The following is a 27048-nucleotide window of genomic DNA, read 5'->3' as shown; positions in this document are numbered from 1 at the left end:
GCCATTGGCAGAAGTAGCGCACGAAGGACTGAGGTATAGACTGTAACAGCATGGTAAGCTGCAAGTATGGTTTGTCTGGACATAGGCACAGTAAACTGGGTTTGCAGGCAGGGAAAGGTAGATTAAGGAAATTTCCACTTTGTTCAAATTTCCAATTAAACCACTAGATAAACTCTAGCAATATTGCAAAAAAAATGTTTATTTCACAAAAATTAAGTTTATAAAGAACAATTTGAAATAAGATAGAATTCAGAATGCTTACCAATATGTTTTCTGTGCACCGGTTTCTTTCAAAATTACAAACTTAATCCTCAAAGCTTTACAAGTACAATACACAATTACCTTCAAACATATAAAACATTTTTCCCACACATACAGAAATAAGACAAGATTTACATTGCTTCATAAGCAATGCAAATTGAAAAGCCTTAATATTTAATTTTTTTGTATTTTTGACAAGTTGAATAATGGTGGTTTGTACATTTAAGAGTAGGCTTGATACATACTGTGCAGCTTACAATCAAATATCTTTATCTAGGCCCATACGCTGACTAGTCTCAAATGCAGTGAGATTTCAGGTGAACATTGGGAATTGAAAAGAAATTGGGTTCTAGTTAGAGGAGTTATTTGTGGGGGGGGGGGGGGGGGGGGGAGAAAGAGAGAGAGCGAGTACATGCGCGCTGAGTGGGTTGCCCCAGAGATTTATATTGGGATCATGACTGTTTCTAATTTACATCAGCATTTTGATTCAGAAACTAACTGCTAATTGGTTAAATTTTTAGATGGTACCAAATTAGGAGGGACAACTCCAGAAATACAAAATGTGCTGGACAAAATATATAATGGGCAAAACAATGGGAGGTGAAATTTAATGCAAAAAAGTGAGATGCTGCACACAGGAAGAAAAAAATGGATGACAAGTACTCAATGAAGAGATCCATGAGTCCAAGTAGACATGACACTCATCACATCCAACCAATACAGAGTAGCAATCAAGAAAGCAAATAAAATGCTGAACTATATAACCTAAATAGTAGAGTACATGAGGAAACCACGTTCAACGTGCACAGTACTCTGGTCAGACCACACCCTGAATAGTGTGCCCAGTTCTGGTCACTGAGACACAAGTGAGACACTGAAGGCACTTCAGAGAGCCATATGGTTGATCCCCAGCATCAGAGGACCAAGGTGAGAGAACAGACCGGAGAAACTTGAGCTTTTCAGTCTTGAAAGGACGTGGCTGAGCGCTGACCTTAGGAGGTATATAAGATAGTAAATAATAAAGAAAAGTAAAACTAAATTGCAAGAGTAGGATAGGGAACAGGTTCAAACTTGTAAAAGAAAATTTAGGACTGACACCAAGAAGTTCTTCAAACAAAGAGTGATCAATACATGGAATGGACTTCCCCGCTGGAGTATTACTTAATGTCACAATAGCTTTTGCGGGGGTCGGTGGGGGGGGGGGGGGGGGGAAGAGGAGGGAGGAGAACTGCAGGGTCTATTGGAATGGATGAATTAAAATGGGCCAAAAGGCCTACCTCATCAATATTTATCTCATGGTTTTGTGGATTGCAACATCAGGTGTGGTCCCAGGGAAGTCGTTCTTTTCATACATGCTCATCAGCATTGATTTCAGTCCTTGTGTAGAGGTATATGGATGCCTGTGAATGGATTTCTCTCTTGCCACTATGCCTTCTTAAAGCCCTTTAAGATGGGATAGATGTTCTCAAATGCTTCATAGATCTCTGAACGTACTTTGGCACCTACAGATAAAAAACATTTTAAAACTTTTTATTCTGGAAAAAATCAAGATGTAGTTCTCAATGAGGTGCCAGACATCTACACAGAGCTTATATTAAATATAGTGAGACTGCTTTGTCTAAACAGTTACTTTATAAATATTGGGGGGGGGGGGAAATATTTGCACCAATTACTGAAAAGATCTGTGCCGCTAGAATATAGTCATTTAATAGCTGCACAATTATTCAGTAAATCACTGTAAAATGCATGCTCTCCAATGAAGCTGAATCATAGTCTTGTATTTTCTTCCCCAGTACCCATTATATAGAAGTTAGAACACCGAAAAAAAGGTTTGCTGCAGCCCAACTGCATAAATATAAATTCAACTAAACACCAATTTCTGTATAATTGGATTGAATCAAAAAAAGGAACCATTAGTAATTAGATTACAAAATTAAAAAAAACTTAAAAATGAAACTGATTGATACATAAATTAAAATGGATCAATTACACTTTTTAAATTGAGAACATTTCATTGACTACTGTTAGGGGCACAAGACAGTAAGATATTTTATCAATTGGCTTCAGCTATTTACAGCCTCCCCACCTGCATCACACAGTTGGCAAATCAGTTTCAACAACGTAAATATTTTCTTTTGCTGAACAATTCAAATAAGCTTAAATGAAATTTAAAAATTGAAATTCTACACTGACCCATAACAGTCCCAAAAATGCAATAGATCAAACATAAAAATATATGAACCAGATTTGTTTTACCTGTCAAAACAACCTTGCCAGAAACAAATATAAGCAGAACAATTCTTGGTTTGACCATTCTGTAAATAAGACCTGGGAACAATTCTGGTTCATAGCTGAAAGTGAAAGATAGTTACATTAAAAAGTGCAAATCTGGGCAGAGCTGAAAATTAACACTTTTTTTTTAAGGTCTGGGCTGAGACCCATAAATTTAGCAATATGCTGATAATAGTTTGAGCACATTTCTGCATTGGTACATGCTGATGGCATTACCCCACCGTGGCCTTATTCTCAAGTATATTGGTAATAAAAATACTTCCTTTGTATTAAAAAGTAAAATGTTTTCTGAAGTCACATCACAATGGCTGTCCAATCAGAGCCACCATCTTTGCAGCATTTTCAAGTCTGTTGTGTCGAAACATGCAGTTTCTTCGTTTCACCTTGCTTCCCAGTCCCACTGATGCTCATTGCTTTGGAAACACCAGAAAGATCAATGTCCTAATCTGGGGAACAGCCAATGAACTGTGACTTTTTACAACATCAAAATCAAAAATTGATGGACAAGTCTGTGTTACTTTTGTACATTGCCTGGTGAGCACTACTGGAAGAGGCCTTGAACTCATCACTCTGTTCACTCTTAGTTGAAGAATGGTGAATAATAGCACATTATCTCTCTGGTTGAGTAGCAATTAATTTAAAATTGGGATGGGGAAATTCAATAAATATGCATAGATGTAGATAGAATTGTGATAAACAGTTACATGTAACCCATGTCGCAATTTCAGTTCCTTTCCATAGTTAGTGCAACGTAAACAGCAGATTGTCAATGGGAAGAAAATATATGGCAAAAATAAGAGCAGGAAGCACTGATTTAACAGTGCAAGTGTACTGGAGCAAGTGACTACAGTCCATTATCTGATAAGAGTGTTTGAGTGATATGTCGTTATGACAGCTCCACGTAAGATTGCAAACAACCCAGACATCAAAATTTTTAAAACTGTCATTCCGCCCACCATTCAAAATGCTTTGTAAAAATATATCTAACCTACATTTGTATTCATGCATGTAGCACTTTCCACCTAGGCCTGCTTGAATGCTAAACAAAACTATGTTCCTACACATCCAATGGGCATGCTGTCACAGTTTCATTCAGGATTAGTGTCAACTATCAAGGATATTGAACAATTCAGAAATTAGTAAGACCAAGCCAATCCAAAAACTTCACAAGCATGCAAGAGTTCCGCACGGATTAAATATGAATTATATCAACATGTGCTTATAGTAATAAAAAGAGATATTTAGTACATAATGGAGAATTTTAGATACCTGCAGAAAGAGTATTTTTTTTTAAAAAACCCTCCTCACTTGAAGGTGCAGATTCAAGCTGTAGCATTGTTCCACCAGCACTTGCCGTTCTCTGGTACGTCATTCCAATGCCCATGTGACCCAGAAAGTGAGTGTTGGCAAGGAACAAATAAACTTGCATTTATATAGTACCTTAAACATCCTCAGGATGTCCCAAACCATTTCACAGCCAATGAGGTTGTTTTTTTTCAAGTGTAAAAACATTACCCACAAACAGCAATGAAATAAATGACCAGTTAATCCATTTTGATGGTGTTAGTTGAGGGACAAATGTTGACCAGGGCCACAGGAACACTACTCCTGGTCTTCTTCAATTAACATCTTGGCCTTAGTCTCCCCATTATTAAGAATTTGCTGGATTTGCACATTAATTGCCCATTAAACTCACTGCAGAAAGTGATCAAGAGCATCAAGTACTCTTAATGATATGATAATTGTTAATGCAATGCCAATCAACTTCTCTGGCCCAGAAAGGGAACAATTTAAACTGTTCAATCTCATTCCTGCATGTAGTAAATTCTTTGTGAGATTTAAAAAATTTCAAATTTAAATTTATTTTCTTACTTTTCCTGTCTATTTTTTCCTCTCTTAATCCAATCTTTTTTCCCCCTCTCTTTCTGTACCTGATTTGACTAATTCATTGACTCTAATACACCCTCCTTCTCCATCGTTCCTGTGTTTCTTTAACCAATTAGATTTAAGGATTGGGAAAGAGATACACTGTTGGTCCTGCCATTCACTAAAGGTCCCAGATGCCCCATTGCCCTCGCTGCGCCGTTATCACTTGCACGTCCAGCATGTTACGGTGCAAAAAAAATTTCCGAGCTGAAGGGTGCAGGAAAAAGTCTAACAAACGGCGTATGTCCCACTCCAGCAAAATTTGGCCCTTTCTTTTAAAAAAAAAGAACTTGCTCTTTCTGATGGCCTGCCTTGGCAAATCCAGCAAGTTTACATTGGGGTTGCTGTTGGGTGCATGAGTCCAGTGTGTTGGGAAATAGCAGCACAAAACTCCCTGTAAGGCTAATATAAAATCAGCTATTGCTGGATGAGAGACTTGAAATTTTAGAATATCACAGAGATAAATGGCCTTTTGTTATCCTTGAGTTTTAAAAAAAATATGCAGTTGATTTGACTGGTAATGAGAAATCTAGTGAGTTCATTATTTTACATTGTTACAGCCAGGAGAGAAATTTCATATATACCTGTACTCCATAGTGAAGTAAAAGGTGAAATTCCTGGCCCCATTGTCTGAAATAATGTGCAAGTAATCCATTGCAGTATAGTTGTGCACAAATCATTGATGTAAAAAATATAATTCTGAAAGCGATGTATATTGTACAAAGGTGAAAGTGAAATAGAGCTGGGAATCTTGACACAAATTGGTTAGTTATAGAGGTTCCTATAGAGAGGGGAAGGAGCATTCAATTGCAGTTTGCTTTATCAAGAACTAGATTGAGCTGCTTGCTTGCACAGATGCACTTTCACAAGAAACAGAAGTCTTGATCAAGTAAATAAAATCTGAATTAAAACTCTTATTAGGAAGAAGGTGGCTGTTAAAATGTTAGTGTGGTCGCTTATAGGGAACAGCAGGAACGTGTGACCATGTTTGGTAAAGGTACTGGAGAGGTTAGAAGAGAAGCATGTAACTATGTTTAGGGAAGAGAAGGGGAAACTTGGGGGCACATTATTATGCTATGGTTGTGTGGGAGAAAGTCAATGCTTATGGTCCTCGTGTAAAATAATCAGCAAGACCTCTAAAATGAAGTTTTGCATATATTTGCAGTCACAGGTAAAGTGAAAGATAATGATATACAATTATATTCAACACAGTTGATGAAGTTCAAACTTGTTAAAAATCATACAGGCAAAGCACTCTGATAATGCAATTTTAAATTATCTCAATTTGTTACAAGTTAAATAATCTGTAATGATCAACTTTCATGTCAAGTTCACTAACTACAGCTTCAGTTTCATATCAAAAATAAGCTTATCACAGTGGAAAATGGTTGCAGGGAATGGGGTTGGCAGCTTCCAGCCTATGCCAACCAGTTGCTCAGCACCCTGGACTGGGAATCAGCCTTATGACAGACACATCTTGGCCAAAGCCCCTTTTATGAGGGACTTAATTAAACTGTTGGTGTCAAAAAAGCCTGGTAAGTGGCACTGGACTTGGACATCTGGAACATTAGATGACTGGAACATCACGAGCGGTTTTGTATAGGCTTGTCTACTAGCCTTCAGGCCGACGTCTACCACATAGCTGATGAGGAAACGCAACACTTGGCATGACAACTGCAAGAATACTGGAAATATGACTACATTCTCATATACCCAGAGTTTGATGCTTGCCATAGTGGGTTGCAGGGAGGCAATTACTGTTGAAGTTCTACACCTCCAACTATTGGAATCATTGTTCAATAAGGTATGGTGTATATCCATGCTCAAACCTGCAGTTGTCTAATAACCAAGAGGTGACTATCCTTGGTGTTTGAAGGGTGGGGGGTGGAGAAGGTGGCTTAAATGTGACAACTGGTGATGAAAAATTGGAACCAAGTCAACCATCTGTGTTAAACACCATAATCCAACACCAGAGCCAGACAGGTACTCATTCCTGCTGCAATTAACAAGCTTTGGAGGGGGTAGACCCATCACTGGGAGCTGGATTCTTACCCACTCAGCTCCAGATACCCTACAAACTAGTGCCCTAATGAGTAGGATGGTTCTAGTTGAACTAGTAGTGGGAAACTTACTTGTGGTGGTAAACTGCACAGTTCTAGTTGTTTGAAGTCCAGTACTTCTCCTGCACACACTTGAGGTCTCTAAACAGTGACTGTTGCCACCTATCCCAAAGCCTTCTCCATAGCTTGGTTTAATTTAATAATTCAACTACTGGCGCCATTCTTTCATTTAACACTTCCACAATGCTAACCAGTGCAATTACTTATATTGTGTTCCAAACTGAAATTTCTGTGTGCACACCCACTTACGACCAGACATTTCTGGTACTTCATGATGGCTTTAAACCATTATATACCAGCAGGAACTATAGATAAATGAATTCAAAATGCTGTTATTGGTCAAAAAATGAAGCTAGCAAAACTTTCCCTACTGGTTTCACATGAATGTAAATGAGTCCACATTGCTGAAAGATTTGTGGAGAACAAACATGAGCAAGGCAAGAATTCCAGGGACACAGGCCTAAGTGCTGAGCCTGCTATAATCTGGCAAAACTGTACTGGGGAGCAGACAGCAAACACAGAGCGCATTTCTCTCAGTAAGCATTAAAAAATTATTTATTTTACTTATTCCCACCATAACCCAGTCTCAGCACTGTTCCATGCCCATATAAAATGAAAGACAGCAGTGGATATGGATTCTATATATTTCATATAAAATGGATATGGGAAAGGGTTACAACTTGGATTAGAGTAGATAGCTCCAGTTGAAGAGCTAGTGCCAGCAAATAGGCATGAGACAGAAAAGCCTAATTTTGTGCCATAAATTCCATCGTATTGATTGGAAGGCTTCAGCCATTTAGGGGCTTGCTGTCTTAAAAGGGGAGTTATTACCTAGGTGAAAAAAATTTTGTTGGCTGAATGAACTAGTTATTTTGGTGACTTTTTGCCCGTTTTTTTTGTTAATTTTTCGTCTTTCCTATTGGGACCCGATCTGCCATCTGTGGATGATTGCCCATTGCTATTTAAAGCTGCATTACCAGAATTCTGACCATGGGCGGTTTGCTGGGTGTAACACTATATTTTCTGGTTCTGCATTAAGAGAAGGATCCGAGGAGGTATATGAGGTACATTCGTACCTTAAACAGTCATGCTGCATCGACCCTTACCCAACCACAAGATACATCAAACTTGACATGCTGGAGATATGCCTTAGAAAGCCATAATTTACAAGGGTGGCGGGAGCAAAATTCTCATCCTCGTGCTCAAAACCCTCCATGGCCTTGTCCCTCCCCATCTCTGTAACCTCCTCCAGCCCTACAACCTTCCGAGAACTCTGCATTTCTCCAAATCTGACCTTTTGTGCAACCTCTACTCCCTTTGCCACACCACTGGCAGCCATGTCTTCAGCCATCCAGGCCCCAAAGTCTCCATCTCTTCACCTCCCTCCTTAAAACCCACCTCTTTCATCAAGCTTTTAGTCACCCTTCCTAATCTCCCGTTCTTTGGGTCGATGTCGATTTCTGTCTGATTACGCTTCTGTGACGTGCCTTAAGATGTTTTTCCTGTGTCAAATGCAGTATATAAATCAAGTTGTTGTTTCAAGGAGTACATTTGGTGAGTTAACTTATTAATGTAATCAAAAATTAGGAAAACAATTTTGTTACAAAAGTATACTGAGATATAACGAAGAAAGTAGAGTATGGAAAGTTAAGGGAAGCTCCTTTGCCATGATCAAGATAGAAATTATTCTTTGGTATCTGGATCGGCCCTATGCAAAAAACAAGAATCCCCTAACAAGCTCAAAGCTTTAAAAAATTCATCAAATTCTACATCCAGCTCAAATACAGTTAAAAGTTTTCACTGATTCACACAAAACAACTAGCAGCAAAGACAGCCAAATCATTTGACCAGCTCAGAAGGGAACAATAATAGCTTTAGCTTGCCAACCATTTTAACATAGGTATCAGCTTTGATGTTTATTTTTGCTTGTATTAATGGGACAGAAAAAGCCACATCTCGCAGTGAGTGCCGTTAATTGGACTTTTTAACCTCACCATTCAGATTGCACTATATTTGTGCCGCAAATTGCTGGAACATCAAAGTGATAACGGTGCAGTGATGTCAATGACACATCTGGGACCTCATCAACATCATGCCTAATGATCTATCTCCTTAACCAATGAAAGAAAAGGATTGAGAAACAGAGCGAATGACGGAGAAGGAAATAGGATGAATTAAAGTCAAATTAGAGCCAGTAAGAGAAAAAGAGTGAAATTAGAGCCAGAACGAGAAATAAAGAGTGGATTAAGAGAGAGAAGCAGAAAGAAAACAAAATTAGAAACAATTAGAAAAGGACATTGTAACCCAGTTTTGTTTGGGAATTGTTGTGTTGGTCCTCGAGAAATTAAATTAGTGAATGGCAGGGTAGGTGCGCAAAATGTACAAACATTCTTGACCCAAGAAGTATCGAACCAGCATGATTAGGAACGGTAGAACTGCTTTCATAAGAACATAGGAATTGCTAGATGAAGAGGGACCCTGATCCATCTAGTTCACCTTATAACACACTGATAGTTGCATAATGCAATGATAATGGAGTTGTTGACTAATCATGACAATCAATCAATTAGGTCTAGAACAGACCTAGACACCAGGTGAGGAAAACGTCAGTGGTGGAGAGCTTTGGGAGCCAAAGGTCCAAAGTCACCTTTTTCCTCCCAAGCATGCTACACTTACCATGTCATGCCTCAAATTACTCATATACTGTATCCCAAAATGTTATTTTCTGAAAGAAATCTATCTAATTTGCATTTGAATATCAAAGCAGCAATACATCCTGAAAATTCTTGTCTTCCGACACAACAGGAGTGTGGATGGCAAGACTGGACAAAAATACTGCCTAGATAAAATGTTTTAAAAACCTCGAGGAACAATTCATTAACTGCTGGAGTGAGACTCCCGAGCTTCACTGTACCCTTTCTGGGCCTCCAAGATTGAGTGTCATGTCAGAACCATAAATCACGTCATTAACAGAGACCTTACGACATGAATTACCAGCCCTAAATGGCTGTGGCGAGGTTAATTCGCGTTCATGGCGTAAATGCAGGAGTTTCATGACACACAATGAACTTCAATGACCAGGTTGCAATTTTTTCCTGTTTTTGTCAAGGCCAACGGCGGAGTGGCACAATTCGTCCAGCAATTTGTGGAGAATCAGAACTCATTGTGTATCTCTTCTCTGCAAATTGTTGGATTTTTTTTTTAAACGAACTAATAATGGCAAGCGCAATTAATTTTCCTGCAATTTCTGGCCCTATTCAATAGCTATTTTAGCAGCTGTGGAATACTGAAAAGTCAATTAGTGCTCCAAAACATAAACATTAATTTAATAAGCACTTAAAAGTGTAATGATTTTACACAGTAACTGAGATGGACCAACACCTCGATTACAGCACTGGCTTTCTTTAACATTAAAGAGCAGCATGTAGCTACATCAGTGCATCAAGGATTCCATAGCACCGTTACTATATTTTGAATTGGATCAATTTGGGTTTATTAGATCAAATGCAGATGGCCACTTCCCATATCTCATACCACTCACCTAGGTTGATCCTTTTGTCCAACTCACACTACCATCTTTCCATAATACCAAAAGTACTATTGTTTGAATACCAAAAACATTACATAAATCAGATTAATTTTTTTTAAAAAAGGTCAGGGAAAACTGAACATGTTTAAAAGTACTAAACAAAAAACACACTTTGGGAAGTAATTTATAAGGAAATTAATTAAACCTGATGAGAAGAGGTATTTCATCCTGTAGAATGTTACGAGTGCAATATTTGACCTTTTGAGACAAAATCATCAATAACATGCAAATAGCATCTTTTCAGCCAAGATATTACACACCCAGCATCACACTTCAAGGTGAACCACTGGATTGTGTTCAAGTCATCTCAAATGAGGTTTTCTGTAATGCCAAAGGAGTTGTTTTCAAAATTTAATGCCGTGGGGAAGCCCTTCCAATATTGATTTATTTCTGGGAGTGCCTTAATATTTGACAAACTGTTGTCATAACATTGAGAAAGACACTCAACTATCCAAAAGGAAAACTGCTATGATTTCAGAAAGCATTTTTGCTTTAGTACAGGAACAACATCTACAAATACAGAAATAGATGGACAGAAATCTGAAGACTTCAGGATCTGTCTACCCCAGTTTGAAAGCCTATGCTCCCCAAAAAAAGGTGAAGAGGCAACAATATGTTTATTTCCTCACACATGCATAAGCTGGAGCACATGAAAGAGCTTCAAAATTCCTTCATTAATATACCTAAAATCATGCATTTTATTACAGTAAATGCGCAATATAAATGCAAGTTGTTGTAATTTCCAAACTTAGGAGAAGCATACCAGAATCACCTAACAAGTTTGAACCCTAATATTCCAAACTGACCAATCTTTCTTTGGGCACTGCCATCTTTAGACTTGCAGAACATACAGTAGCTACATACCCATCATATTATCTTCCTTTAAAATGAAAAATAAAAATCAATAATTTTAAATGATGTGAAACTGATCCATTTAGGCCTGAGGTGATTTACAAGAAAGTCAGTCCTGGAGTATTCTGTACCTGCTGAACTGTTGGTGGGTAAGAACCAAACCCTCTAATCTGATGGGAAATTTCACATCACAACTTCCAACCATATTCTGGATTTTAAAATCAAGGAACTTTGCTGGAAATCCAAGTTTTTGAACAATGCGTGCATATTTCCTAGCTGCTAATCGAGACTGTTCCTCACTGTTAGATTGAAGAAAAAAATAAAGATTCCATGTTAATTAAATTTCCGGACATGGATCACAAGTAACCTACTACAAACAATGTTATACTTTAATGATTTTAAACAGAAACAGGATGTTATACCTTTTAGCTCCAGTGCAAACCATTTTGCCTGAACTGAAGATTAGAGCTGTAGTTCTGGGATCTCGTATTCGCATTATCACTGCAGCAAACCGCTATTAAGCAGAAGCCGGAATAAAATTACATCAAAATTGTAACAGTCTAATTCTTAATGCAGAAATTAACCTTACCATTTACTCTAAAAGATATTGCAGAAGAAAAAGGTACTTCAACTAAAACCCATGAAAAGCTGACAAACATTGTAGGTTTTAACATCAGTGAGGTTCCAGAACAAAATCGAAAGCTAAGTTGGGAAGTTACAAAAAGTTTGGAATGGGGTCCAGAGGTAAATTGTTTACAAGACTGGTTAGAAGATACTAAACAATTTTATATATTTTTTAAACCAACAAGATAGAGAAGCCTGTGTGACTGGTCTAATTTTTCTATTTGGGGAAACCCCTCATTTTGGCTTGACATCTTTGTGATGCTCTATAACACTGCACACTCTTCTTTTGGCACCAAATTTTAAAGAAAAAAAGTGCCAATTTCTGTCTTCCAATTTTCTCCCCACCACACCTGAAATCAGATTCCCTCAATAAGAGCAGCATTTACCTTTTAGCAGCTCAACCAAGTGGCCATTATTTGTGTGAGAGTCTTGACTGCTAATGCTGTCAGGCTATTTGACTGGAGGACATCAGAGCAATCCTAGCCTCTGTGTCTATTCTCTCTCTCATTTCCAATAAGGCTAGTTTATGATGATTGGGAAATCTGGCTGAATTTTCCCTTTCCTAACTCTTGGGGGACATATGCATTTATAATGAATATACAGAAATAAGGACAGAATGTATGACTTTAAAACAGGGAAGAAATTGTGTCTGCCCACCCTGGTCCTAATTATCCCTTGCCCTCTAATCCGACTTCACCCAAAGACAGGTATGAGGGACTTTAGTTACGTGGATAGACTGGAGAAGTTGGGGTTGTTCTCCTTGGAACAGAGACGGTTGCGAGGAGATTTGATAGAGGTATTCAAAATCAAGAAGGATGTAGACAGAGTAGATGGAGAGAAACTGTTCCCAGTGGCTGAAGGGTCAAGGACCAGAGGACATAGATTTAAGGTAATTGGCAAAAGAACCAAAGGTGACATGAGGAAAAACTTTTTTCACAGCGAGTGGTTAGGTTCTTGAATGCACTGCCTGAGGGGGTGGTGGAAGCAGATTCAATCATGGCCTTCAAAAAAGGGAACTGGATAAGTACTTGAAAAGGAAAAAATTTGCAGGGCTACGGGGATAGGGACTAGCTAGATTGGTCTTGCATAGAGCCGGTGCGGACTCGATAGACCGAATGGCCTCCTTCCGTGCTGTAAACTTTCTAGGATTCTAAAGAGAAAAAAAACCAAGTCTTTTATAAGATGTACATATTGGAGCATTAATATCCTGTCTGAGACAATTACCTTGGGATTATATTCTGCATTTCTTGCATGCAGAGCTATTCTCTTCAGGTCCAATTTGCAGGCCAAATTAACAGTGGAAACAATGTTTCTGTGAAAAAGAAGCAAAAGTCACGTGCTCTATCTAATAAAATGTGCACTAACAGTTTTCTAGTAGGTGTGCTTGATAGACAAGAACACAATTTGAGGGTCACTTCAATTATACACACACGCACTTTAGTCTCGTGTGACCAAATTGGTAATCTTCAAAATACAAGTGTCAGCATAGCTCAGTGATAATGCTCTTGTTTTTGAGTCAGAAGATCGTGGCCTAGAAATTCAGGCACTAAATAGCCTAAGCCTCCAATTTGGCAGGCAGGAAGCACACAGACATTTCCGTCCGGAAGTGCATCTCCCGCCATATTGGATGAGGTAGATGCGCTCTCAGCAAGAGCGCACGTCGAGAACATTATGTACAGAATAATTTATTCAAATTAGGGTCTTGCAGGACCAGTTTCTGATTTTCGAATGCCCCAGCGCTTCACTTGCCACGTGCTGAACTCGCACAGCCATATGTGGCACTAGCAGGCAGGAAGGAAGGCCTCCCTACTTGGCTGAATGGAGAAAGGAGCCATGTGGAATGTGAAAAGAACTGGGAGGGAGTTCCCAGCCTCTTGGGAGTATTGGAAGGGAGGGTCCCAGAGTTTGGGAGCATTCCGGTCGTGTTGGTGTGTACAGGTATTGGGGAGGAGACTGGTAGGTGTAGAAGTAATAGAGATAGGGTTTCTGGGTTATGGAAGCACTAAGGCAGGCGGGCTCAGCATATGGGCGGTTGTGGTTTGGGAGCTGGAGGAGGAGTTGGTCCCATAATCTGGATGGAGGGGAAAGGAGTCTGTCTTCCATTAGAGTTCCTGCAAGGACTAGGGAAGGGGCCCCACAGTGAAGAGAGATAGGTAGGTTATGGCAGCATTGAGGAGCGGGCTAGGAAAACGTGGCCTCCCACCCACTATGTTTGGGACACTGATCTTCACTTCTCCCTATCCCCCAAGCCAAGTTCCCAGCCATCAGCTGGGAACTGGCTTTAAGGTAGTTTGAAATACTTATTTATTTTAGTGGATTTGCCAACTATATACACTGGCACTTAGGATGGGAACTGGAGGGAGCCGCACCAGTCATTTGGAGGGAGCTGCGCTGGGCAAAACACCCAGCTTTTACAGCCCTCAGATGACGACTCTGTGGAGAGCTGCATCACAGTGTCAGAAAGAGCTAGAAGAACTGAATCATAAGATCATTACAGATGATGAAAGCCATTTAGCCCATCTTAGTTCATCCATCCAGAAAGACTCTACATTTCCTCTCATAGCAGCATAGGCCATGTGTCCCTGGCCCAACCATCTTCAGCTGCTTCATCAATGACCTTCACTCCATCATACGGTCAGAAATGGGGATGTTTGCAGATGATTGCACAGTGTTCAGTTCCATTCGCAACCCCTCAGCTAATGAAGCAGTCCGAGCCCGCATGCAGCAAGACCTGGACAACATCCAGGCTTGGGCTCATAAGTGGCAAGTAACATTCGCGCCAGACAAGTGCCAGGCAAAGACCATCTCCAACAAGAGAGAGTCTAACCACCTCCCCTTGACATTCAACGGCCTTACCATCACCGAATCCCCCACCATCAACATCCTGGGGGTCACCATTGACCAGAAACTTAACTGGACCAGCCATATAAATACTGTGGCTACAAGAGCAGGTCAGAGGCTGGGTATTCTGCAGCGAGTGACTCACCTCCTGACCTCCCCAAAGCCTTTCCACCATCTACAAGGCACAAGTCAGGAGTGTGATGGAATACTCTCCACTTGCCTGGATGACTGCAGCTCCAACAACACTCAAGAAGCTCAACACCATTCAGGACAAAGCAGCCCGCTTGATTGGCACCCCATCCACCACCCTAAACATTCACTCCCTTCACCACCAGCACACAGTGGCTGCAGTGTGTACCATCCACAGGATGCACTGCAGCGACTCGCCAAGGCTTCAACAGCACCTCCCAAACCCACGACCTATACCACCTGGAAGGACAAGAGCAGCAGGTACATGGGAACAACACCACCTGCACGTTCCCCTCCAAGTCACACACCATCCCGACTTGGAAATATATCGCCATTCCTTCATCGTCGCTGGGTCAAAATCCTGGAACTCCCTTCCTAACAGCACTGTGGGAGAACCTTCACCACACGGACTGCAGTGGTTCAAGGCGGCGGCTCACCACCACCTTCTCAAGGGCAATTAGGGATGGGCAATAAATGCTGGCCTTGCCAATGACGCCTACACCCCATGAACGAATATAAAAAAAATTACTTAAATGATTCCAGGGTTTTTGCCCCCACTATTCCATCTGGAAGTTCATTCCTTGTGATCACTGTGTGAAGCATCTCCTGATATCAGTCTTAAATTTACCTTTTACTAGGTTGAACCCATGTTCCTTTGTTTTATTCCCACAATTTGATTTAAAAAATCTACATTTCCATACCCTTAATTATCTTGAATAGCTGTATAAGGTAACGCTCCTGGTGCCTACTTGCAAGGCTGAAAAGCCCAAGTTTTTAAATGCCGTAGCACTTCACTCACCACGTGCATCTTCTCTGCACAGCCTTCAATGCTTGAATGTCTTTTTTTTCTTAGCAACCAGAGCTGGACACAGTACTTAAAGTGCAGTCTTACCAGAGCAATATAGTTTGATCACGACTTACTGACTTTTCTACTGTTTTGGCTTGTAGCTCAATATTGCATTGACTTTGTTGATTGCTGCTCTGAATTGGTTGGATATGTTGAGCTAGGTCTCTTTGTGCTAGGTCTCTTTGAACTTCATCTGTAGCTATTTCAACACCTTTCTATGTGCAGTATTTTGTACTAGTCTGCATTAAATTTCAATTTGTCATCGTTCTGCCCATTTATTTTGTTCAACCCATTTTGTAATTTGAGTCACCTGCTTCGATACCGCTGCTCCTCCTAGGTTTGGTATAATAGATAAGATTTTAAAGAACATATTAAGTTACATTATAGAGTGCCTTTCACATAGTCAGGATATCCCAAAGCACTTTGCAGTCGATTACTTACTTTTGAAGGGTTGTTTAGCCAGCAAACACAGCAGCCAATTTGTACACAGCAAGGTCGCACAAACAGCAATTTCTGTTTAGGTGGTGTCAGAAAAAGGATAAATGTTGACCAGGACATTGGGAGAACTCCCTGATCTTTTGAATAGTACCATAAGTGTGACTGAAATAATATGACAAGAAAGCATTACACATAAAGGAAGTGCACGTTCTATGCAGGAGGTTTAATGGCCCAGATTTTGCAAGTTTAATGCTCGCCATTATTGTGTAAATCATCTAGCAACTTGTGACGAGGAAGTGATACCCCATGAATTGCGAATCACAAGTTGCTGGATGATGTGTCGCTCCACCGTTAGCCTCGCGAAAACGGCAGCTTGCCCTCAAACTCCCTGCAATGCCGTGAAATTGCTGCATTTGAGCAGTCAGTGCCAATTAAACTTGCCGCAGGAAGTTAGGGCTGCTACTTAACAGTGCAAGTACCTTTATAATGACAAGATTTATGTTCCTGCAATGCCACTCAGCCTCTCTGGCCCAGAAAAGGAACAACTGAAACTGTGGAATCTCATTCTTACAGGTAGTAAAATTGTTAATAAAATTTTAAATTTTATTCTTACTTTTCCTTTCTATCTCTTCTTTTCTCTCTTAATCCAATCTTTCTTTCCCTCTCCATTTCTCTTTCTGTACCTGACTGCACTCTTATTCACCCTTTTTCCTTCTCCATCGTTGCTCTGTTTCTTTCTCAATCCTTAAATCTCACTGGTTAAGGAGATAGACTGTTGGTCCAGTTGTTCACCAAGGTACCAGATGGCCCGTTGTTCTCGCCACGCCGTTATCAACTTGCACGGCAAATATTTTTCAAGCTGAAGGGTGAGGGACAAAGTCTAACTAACTGGGTGTGCCGTGAGATGCCCCAGCAAAATCTGGAGCCAATATGTTACTATATATCCTGTGCTGTTGCTCATGATGTGTTGGAGGATATGTTGTTTCATCCCATGTATCAGGAACACTGATTTACAATTATTGAACAAATCTAATTACATTTTTAATTACAGTATGTTGTGGGAATGTAAGTGATATTTTTAAGCTCAAATTCCAAAATTATTTGTATATTTAGAAATTAGTGGTCTTGACTACTATTAAATATTCTTTTAACTATGTAGCTAATTTTATCCCTTTTTTTAAGCCCAGGATACAGGAGGAAGAAAGTCCAGGAAATTTATGTAGCAATAATGAGATGTAGTGGTGGGTGAAGGAGTGTTCTATGTGGGTTGATATGAGAGGTTGGTTTTTGGGTTTGGGAGTTTTGAGTGGGGATCGTGGATGGCCACACTAGAAGGGATGGTTCTGCTGGGAGTACTGGGAAATAAAGAATTATCAGGATGTGGTACGAGTGGAAAGGTATATCAGGGTACAGGAGCATGGAGGGTGGTGATTAGAAATAGATTAGAAATAAGAAAGGGGTTCCTGTGTGTGAGAGCATGGGGGAGTGGTTGGGGGATGCTGGCTTGTGGGAGGGTGGACTTGGGTCATCAAGAGCACTGGGTACTGATGGTGGGGTTTGGATTGTTGGATGTGGGAGCAGGTTGCAGGATACCACTAACAAAAATGTGGCAACAGGAATTTTCTCAAAACCAGGTCGATAATGAAGGGCAGAGCAGTAAGAGGTGTCAAGAGAGAGCAAAAGACAGAGGTACAGGCACTCAAGGTATCCGGTGAAGGAGAACTAATTTCCTTTACCCTCCCATAATGCACACACGTTTCCTTAGCAGTGACTTAGGAAACCTATTTGAAACAGATACTGAGTATATAATAGAAGTGACAAAGCATTCCCTACTTCTGAGCAAAGGAAACCATTTTAAATAATACAAGCTTTTCCCAGACACTGAGGGGGAAAACCCTCCAGGAATCCCACCCTGCCTTGCACCTATACAGTGAGGAAAAACTACACTCCAAAATGTTACTGGTAATTGGCTTGATGTACTTGGAATCATTTTTAGAAATTGTAAGCAACATTTTAAACACTGAACAAACTTTAAGTTGGTTCCTGATTAACAGCTATGAATGGCACTTGCTGCTTCTTTGAGTGCAAAGATGAGGCCGGGGCCCTACTGGGTGAGCGTGGAAGTGCTGTGAAGGCTGTCAGGGTGGGGGAGGAGGAATGGCAGCTATAAGTGACAACAGCAGGGAGGGAACAGGCAGCATCAGGCCATAGATCCAATCTTAGCAGCTTCAAAAGATGGGTGATACTAATGTTGGATTCAGAGCTGGGAGGTCTGAGAGGTAAGTATATTAAATGTGTAAGCTTAATTGTGACAGATGGATATGACAGGAAAGCGTTACAGGAAGCATGACACTTAGAATATGTGCTATTTTGTTATACTATATGAGAACATAAGAACATAAGAAATAGGAGCAGGAGCAGGCCAATCGGCCCCTCGAGCCTGCCCCGCCACTCAACAAGACCAAGGCTGATCCGATCCCAACCCCAAATCCAAACTCATGTCCAACCTCCCGCCTGCTCCCCGTAACCCCCAACTCCCTTTACTTCGAGGAAACTGTCCACCTCGGTCCCAAATCTATTTAATGACGTAGCCTCCACAGCCTCCTGGGGCAGCAAACTCCACAGACCCACTACCCTCCGAGTGAAGAAGTCCCTCCTCATCCCAGCCCTGAAAGAGCAGCCCCCCACTCCAAGACCATGCCCCCCCAGTTCCAGCCTCCCCCATCCCTGGGAACATCCCCACCGCATCCACCCGACCAAGCCCCCACACAATCCCACATGCTTCAACAAGATCGCCTCTCATTCCTCCGAACTCCAATGAGCAGAGTCCCAATCCACTCAACCTTCTCCCACACGTCTGCCCCCTCATCCCCGGGATCAACCGAACGAACCCTCCCTGCACCGCCCCGAGAGCAAGCATGTCCCCTCCCAAGCACGGTCACGAAAACTGCATGCAGCATTCCAGGTGCGGTCCCACCAACACCCCACACAACTGCAGCAATACCTCCCTGCTTCCACATTCTATCCCCCCAGCAACAAAAGCCAACACTCCGTTGGCCCTCCCGATCACCCGCTGCACCTGCACACCAACCCCCCGATTCTCTTGCACTAGGACCCCCAGATCCCCCTGCACTGCAGCACCCCCCAGCCTCTCGCCATCAAGACAACAACTTGCTCTCTGATTTTTCCCGCCAAAGTGCACAACCCCACACCCTCCAATATTGCACTGCATCCGCCAAATCTCTGCCCACCCACCCAGCCCGTCCACATCCCCCTGTAGGCCCTCCACCCTCCTCATCCTTGCACCACCTGCAAACCCCGACATGCCACACTCGGTCCCCTCCTCCAAATCGTCAACACAGACTGCAAAGAGTTGGGGATCCAGCACCGATCCCTGCGGAACACCACCAGCCACTGGCCGCCAGTCCGAGAATGAACCATCCATCCCAACTCTCCGCTTCCAGACAACCAATCCTCCACCCATGCCAGAACACCACCCCCAATCCAGTGACTCCCCACCTCGAGCAACAATCTTCCATGTGGCACCCTGTCGAATGCCCTCTGGAAGCCCAAACACACTACGTCCACTGGTTCCCCCCCATCCACCCTGTACGCCATGTCCTCAAAGAACTCAAGCAAATCTGTCAGACATGACCTCCCCCTCATAAAGCCATGCTGACCTTGTCCTACCAAACCATGTCCATCCAAATGTTCCGCCACTGTCTCCTCAACAATAGACTCCAAAATTTTACCCACCACAGATGCTAGGCCAACTGGTCTACAATCTCCAGCCCTCTGCCCACTACCCTTTCCAAACAAGGGTGCTACACTAGCAGCTTTCCAATCTGCCGGGACTCCCGCCGAGTCCAGAGAACCCCGGAAAACCATTACCAAAACATCCACAATCCCCACTGCCACCCCCCTCAAGACCCCAGGATGCAAGCCATCAGGTCCAGGGGATCCATCCGCCCTGAGTCCCATCAATCTACTGAGCACCAATTCCCTAGTGACCTCAATTGCATCTAGCTCTTCCTCCCCCCCCCCCCCCCCCCCCACCACCAGAGCCCCCCGCCTGTCCAGTGTGCTGGGACACTCCCAGTGTCCTCTACTGCAAAGACAGAAAGAAAATATTTGTTCAGCATCTTTGCCATCTCCATGCTTCCCACCATCAACCTCCCGGTCTCATCCTCCAAGGGACCCACGCCTGCCCCAGCCACCCCCCTTCCCCCTATATAACCATAGAAACTCTTGCCATCCGCCTCCATACTTTTTGCCAATTCACCTTCACAATCCATCTTCCCCCTCCCAATCAATCCTCCAGTCACTCTCCGCTGTCCCCCGAAGACTTCCCAATCCTCCATCCTCCCACCAAGCCCTGCCACCCCATATGTCCCCGTCTCTAGTCGGACACCACCCCCAATCCCTCCACCTAGCCACGGATAGCTGCCATCTCTTCCACACCCCTCCCTCCCCAATGGAATACGCTCTTCTTGAAAGCCGCAAAACAACTCCCCAAATGAACACCACTGCTCATGCACCGCCCCACCCCTCAATCCACCCTCCCAGTCCACTTCAATCAACTCTGCTCCCACACCACCACAGTCTCCTCCACTCAAGCTCAGCACGCCCGCCTGAGAACCAAACTTCCCACCCTCCAACTGGAGGGGATCTCCTGTGGCATTGCTTCTTATGAATTGGAGGATACACTTTCATCTCAGGTAATATACAATATGTTTGAGGGATGCTTTCTGATTTACGGTGATTAATAATACTGTTTCACATATTCAGGCTATTGTGGGAGCATTAGTGGTATTTTAAGGCTTGAATTCTATGACATTATATACAAATGTGTATACAATGTTCTTTGATAAGGACAAGGAATTGGATCCTGGGGTGTGGGAGGATTGAGATGGCAGCAGAGGAGTGAGAGAAATGTATGAAGGTGCTTTTCAAGGTCAGAGTAGTGTATTACGGTGCAGCATGGTGGTACCGAGAGGTTGGGGAGATTGGGGTCCGAAGGCATCGGAAGCAGGGATCGTGGACTGTTGCAGTATTAGGTTTGGTCAGATGATCTGGGAGGAGAGTTGTGGGATCCATCAGCTTTTGGAAAGAGAATACGAAGGTGTGGTACTACTGGGGGAGGGATGTTGGAGAATGGGAGCACAGGAGTGGATCCTGGGAAAGGGCAAGCAGCACATCACTGGGATTTTGGTCAAGGACTGGTGGCATTGGGTGAATAATATGGATGCTTGGTGGATGGGCTCCAGTAGGCAAAACATTACAGGAGGGAGTGCAGGAAAATACTGGTGCTTGATTTTGCGGTTGTGGGTGTGGAATTGGGTGCTTGGGGGTGGAGAAAAAAGAACTCCTTCCACCCCTTCGCTTGAAAATTTTAAAAAATTATTGGAAGCTCCCAGTTTGAAGTCCTTTTTGATTCAAATGGCAAACACTGCTGTTTAAATAGTACTGGGCTTTCATATGTCGAATATCTGCAATACTAAAAGCGGATTCTCCCTGTGGATGGTACACCTTTAATTTAATTAAGTGCTTTATAAGCACTCAATGGCCAAGTAACAAATTGTTCTGATCACAGCAGGAACCAGCTTTTAATATCATGGGGTGCAGGAATCTGGGCTCAGGTGAGGGTACAGAGATCTGAATGGCAATGGTTTTTCCACAATAGCATGAGGAAATCCTATCGGGAATCCTGCCTCCACAGTCACAAACCCAGTGACCACAGGAACCTGGGTTTTAAGTTTCTAAAGTTCTTTATTATTAATAAATAGTAATAAACATTTTAAATTGCTTAAAGCACTTAAGAAACTTGAACCCAGGTCCTGTTGACAGTGGCAACCAGACAGTGACCAAGAGGCTAAAATGGAACCAGCCTCACCACAGCATCATCTAGCTTGGGCACACTAGTCAGGATGACCACATACTGAACTACCTACCTTGGAGATAAAAGCTGGAGGACTCAAGCCAAGGTAAGAAAAAAAAAATCAATAGGCAAGTTCAAACATGTCAGAAAATTATTATGGCAATAGCACGACAGAAATAATGTTGCAGAAAATCATGACAAGAAAAGAGTTCCAGGAAATACATACTCGATTCAAAATGTTTAATACATTATATTTAGAGGTATAGTCTCTGAAAGGAGATAACACGCCAATGAAAAACTTACTGTAACTGGGGGCATATTCCAGAACTTTCCACTGGGGTCATTGGTGTTACAGGGGTCATTGGAGTCATCGCTAATGGGCAAATTGAAGATGATTCATTGAAAATTGGGGTGACATTTGCATCATTTGTTGACTGGTATGAAGACAATTGGGTAGCATCTTCAGGTCCAGGTGTACCAATACCATCATTACTGTGGATTTCTGACAGCAGTTGGCTCTGCTCTACCTTTTGCTCCTGACATGTATAGTCTTTTCCATCATCATCATCATCATCTTGTTGGTCTTGGTCATCACTGAGAAAACTCAGATCTGCTGAAGTAAGCTCTGTAGTCAGTTCTTGAGGTTGATCAAGCTGAGGAGTATAACAAGACTCTTGAATTGGTAAGTCTGAATCATAAGGAATCATAGGATTGTAGACATGGGAAGCATTTGTTGGGAGATCATCCTGAAAATTAAGGATACTTAAATAATAATTCACATAATCTAAAATAATTTTTAAAAATGCAGTACCACAATTAGTTACATTATATTCCCTGTAGATGATTCTTTAATCTTTGAATGAAGCATCCTCCACATAACACTTGGAGTATGAACAAGTAATCAGTAGGTCTCTACTCGAGTCTTTGGGACATTGCTTTAGAATTCCTCCCGTTATACCGTGTAATGGGGGGAAGTGTAAGAGATTGCCTGTGGACTCCCCTGATCACCAAGCTGGTTAAGCAGTTTTTAGCTGCACAACACTAATCAGGAATATCCCAGGTTCAATTCCCAGTTTGCACTGAGCTAGCTAGCAGATCTCAACTGGGTTGGTGGTAGGTTCACTACAATTTGTCTCAGCACCCCAGGGTCAGGGAGGGAAAACTAATTAGTTCCTGCTCATCACTGTCTAGTTATCCATGCAGGAAGCTCATGGTGTGAGTGTTGGGCAAGGGCTAATGTTTTATATCCTCTACAATTAAATAGCCTTCCAAGACTCACTGTGAAGGTTTGCAACTAAATAGCCACTTGTTTCAAGTACCAGAAGGTGGGCAATATCCAAACAAGGAGTCAACATCTTTAGGTTGAGGGAAGTTGGCAGAAAAAACAAAAGTATTTTTCGTGTATTTTCTCAGCGCAGTTATTGCTGTTATGACAACAAACAAGATTGCCATTTCACACAGCAGATTCCAACAAACAGCAATGAGCTGAAAGACTATTTTTCATGATGTTGGTTGAGGGAAAATATTGGACAGGGCATCAGGAGAACTTGGTGTTGTTCTTTGAATAGTGCCATGGGAACTTTATCACTATCCGAACATAGAAATTAAAGCCTTGATTTAACATCTCGTCTGAAGGATTACACCTCCAACAAAGTAGCGATCCCCAGTTCTACACTGAAATATCAGCCTGGATTATAAGCTTAAATCCTGAAGTGGTCCTTGAACCCACAGCCTTCAGACTCAAGAGACATGATCAGTTTATGGCTTGCCAAAGATATAGCTGTGTAGCTCCACTGCAAACTATAGTATGCAAAATTCATTCCACTAGCCAGTCTCTAAAGTTAAGGCACATTTTGCACTTACATAGTGGAAATAATAGTCATATTCCAAAGAGTGAGATAAGAAGAAATTATTTTTTTAAAAAAGATGAAATTCAGAGATCAACTTGGAGATGTAGGATGCACTTTAACTGTGAAAGGGCAGAGCTTAGTGAAGATGATAATACAATTTGGATGGAGGGATCAAGGTCCATCAGAGGATCCATGTTTGTGCTCAGAAGTACCTGCAGAATGTGGCTCTCAAGTGGGCTGGTCAGATGGTACCCTCTAGGATATATCAGTAGTAAGAGATGGTGTTAAAATGTTGATACTGAGATACCTGTGCCAAAGTAGACATTGCATCCCAATGATAGTCAGCTTCAAGATGTCAGGATTTCCTGATACAGATGGGTGCCAAATGCATTGTTGACAAGTACTGATCACAAGACAAGACAAAAAAGTGTCTTTTTATATTACAACAGCACAATATGATACAAACATTTAAAATTATGAAAAGATGGGATAGGGTAAATAGTAGATGATTTCCAGTAGTTAAGGGTCAAACACAAGGGGCCATAGATAAAAGATTAATTGCAAGAGATTAAGAACAGAAAGCAGGAGAAACTTCTTCACAAAAAGAGAGTTGTGTAGCTGTGGAATAAAAATAAAAAATGTTGGAAATACTCAGCAAATCAGACAGCATCTGTGGAGAAAGAGAGTGAGTTAATGTTTCAAGTCGATGACCTTTCGTCAGAACTGGAAGAAGTTGAAGATTAAACAGTTTTTAAGTAAGTACATAGCCAGACAAAGGTGGGGTGGGTGGGGGCATGAAAGAACAAAAGGGAAGGTCTTTGATAGGGTGGAGGGTAGGAGTGATTAAATAACAAAAGGGATGATGGTGTAAGTCAAGTGGTAATGGGACAAGTAACGAAACAAAAGATGGGTCTAGAAGAGCTGTAAATGGCAACAGCAGAATCATTATCAGCACCTGCTGTCCAAAAAATGGGGAGCAGTGGTTATGATCTGAAGTTGTTGAAATCAATGTTGAGTCCGGAAGGTTGTGACGTGCCTAATTCACTTTAAGGGTTAGTGGTTGAAACAGAAACAATGTCAACATCCAAGATTAGATTGGATAGGTAGATGAAGGATAAGGGATGGCAGGGATATGGGTTCAGTGAGTAAATGTGATTACAACTATTTGCTCACATGGAGGGTAAACACTGGCATTGCAGATGGCTTGTTTCCATGTTGCAAGTTCTGAGTATTACAATGGACAAAAGAGGCCTTCCTTGTAAACTTCTTACATCAAAAAATGGGCTTGAGAAATATGATAGTATGGGGTGTTGAGTAATGATAAGAGTAATCTGTGTCAGTTGTTACCACTCAGGTGAGTCCTTCAGTGCAGTTAAATCTCTCTGAAGTCAGTGGGTAGGAAGTCTTTGTGTGTTTGAGTACTGGGTGATGTTTATTCTTTGAAGTACTGTCGAATCTTGAGGGACATTCTCGGATTGTCCAGTCTTGAAGCAGCCCAGCACACAATGCCACTACCATACCCGCTACCCTCAAACCTACTTCTGGCTGCAGGATTGCTTCCAAATACTAGAGTCAATCCCATTGAAAAGATAATAGACATTGGGAATGGATGTTTCACAATAAATACATCCTTTTGCATTTGGAACATTTCTCAAAACATGTGGACAGTATCCCAGTAGCACTGAATTGAGTAAAAACATTAAAACAAATGAATCCTTTGTGACAAAAAAAAGTTTGTTTCAGTAGAAGACAGCCAATTGGAGACTTCATCAGAAGAGTTGGTGCAAAGGAGATATTAAGCCCAATCATACAAGACAGCGGTGGAACTCAGTGGAAATTACATGCATCAATGTAGGCTACCTAGGTTTAAAAAAAAATCCAAGACAAGAATGTAATGATATATAAAAATATACCTATAAAAACCTCATGTTTGCTTTATTACTGTACTAATTATTTTCTTACAAACCAATTAAAAATAAAACCTACCCAATCAAACCCATCATTAGCAGGTCTCAGTGTCTAATCTAATACTCCTATCACCCCCCTCCCCCCTTCTCAACTGGGTGGTACAGCAATTGCAAGATGCTACCAGATAGCTATTTTGAGCACAACATACGAATCCAGTTCAGGCTTGATGCACCTTAAAATGTAATTATTAACAAGAGGTAATTAAACATTCAGGGGACTTGGGAGACATGACTGAATTAATAGTAAGTTATGTTATCGTGGAATCTGATATGTTATCATTGAATTCCTTCAATATACTTTCATACAGAAGGGCATATTTATTGTCTTTGTAAACAAACAAAACAGAAATGTATACAAATAAAGCAGAACTAAGCAGGAATACAAAGTCTTTGTCCAGGTTTACTTTCTCCAGTACTGACATTGTCCTTTGTTTGAATTGTAGTAACTTTGAAGTGTCTTGTACCTCGCAAGGACATGGCCTAAAACTTTTTTTAAAATCCTACTTTGCATAAGATGACGTGCTCACCCCCTTCGCTAACCCAACTAATTCAAAAGATAAATATCTTATTTTGGTTCAGAATCCATTCATGCCCCACCAATGCTACTAATCCCTTCATCCTTGTAACAGGATGCAACTATATTATTCATCATCTAACAATTGGCTTTGAAAAGCAATGCTATGTGTAGTTTTACTAACGTTATACATTCAAGAAAACTTTCAGAACTGTAACCAAAAAAAATGTTATCTGGAATTTCTCCCTCTCCTTGACACCCTTTCTTACAGCCATTTTTATTACCGAAAGAGAGAAATTACACTTACATTTTCAATAGACTGGTCAAAATAACTTTCCAAGGATGATTCCATAACGATTTTCTTCGTAAATTTTACCAATATTTTAGTTAGGTAGGTAGGCAAGCAAGCAAAGTTTATACCAAAAGTTGCTCCCGAACTCTTCAATCCCATAAACTGCTCAATCCAAGACATCCCCACGTGGCCCTTGGATGACGTAAGACATCTAAATCCCAGCAAAGTAATTTTGCAGAAAGCTGTGTTTCGGTGTGTTGCATTATATTCTAGCAGTTCATAAAGGTTAAAATTTGAGTTACAACGACTTGGTATTTTGTTTAAAGGAAATGTTGATTTCACAGTAAAGTAAACATCCATTGAACACAACGTGCAATCCGTTTGCGCAGTAAAAGCGGTCATGATGGTATTTCTTCATTTACAAGCAAGTAATTGGCCATCAAACATTGTTATTATCAGATTGAGGTACAATTCCCTTTCCTTTCCCTATCTCGTAATGGTTCATTTTTTTTACCTTCAACGTTTCATTTTGTTTTCAATTTCTTTGGTGTGTGTTGAACTATTTTTC

General features: G+C 41.4%; 1 protein-coding gene across 1 annotated transcript; it reads right to left on the bottom strand.

Moving 5' to 3' along the window:
• Positions 1 to 265: 265 nt before the first annotated feature.
• LOC137326137 (TATA box-binding protein-like 2) lies at positions 266 to 26801 on the bottom strand. The gene is made up of 7 exons (XM_067991006.1): positions 26496 to 26801; positions 22161 to 22603; positions 12889 to 12976; positions 11463 to 11554; positions 11172 to 11339; positions 2518 to 2612; positions 266 to 1763 (listed from the first exon to the last, which is right to left on the bottom strand). The coding sequence occupies exons 1-7, from the start codon at positions 26658 to 26660 to the stop codon at positions 1687 to 1689; spliced, it is 1128 nt and encodes a 375-aa protein (XP_067847107.1). The 5' UTR covers positions 26661 to 26801; the 3' UTR covers positions 266 to 1686.
• Between the last annotated feature and the right edge of the window lie 247 nt (positions 26802 to 27048).

This window comes from Heptranchias perlo, chromosome 10, assembly GCF_035084215.1.
Source record: "Heptranchias perlo isolate sHepPer1 chromosome 10, sHepPer1.hap1, whole genome shotgun sequence".
In the NCBI taxonomy this organism is placed as follows: domain Eukaryota; kingdom Metazoa; phylum Chordata; class Chondrichthyes; order Hexanchiformes; family Hexanchidae; genus Heptranchias; species Heptranchias perlo.
The sequence above is the reverse complement of the archived record's forward strand: the minus strand, read 5'-3'. Positions and strand labels throughout refer to the sequence as shown.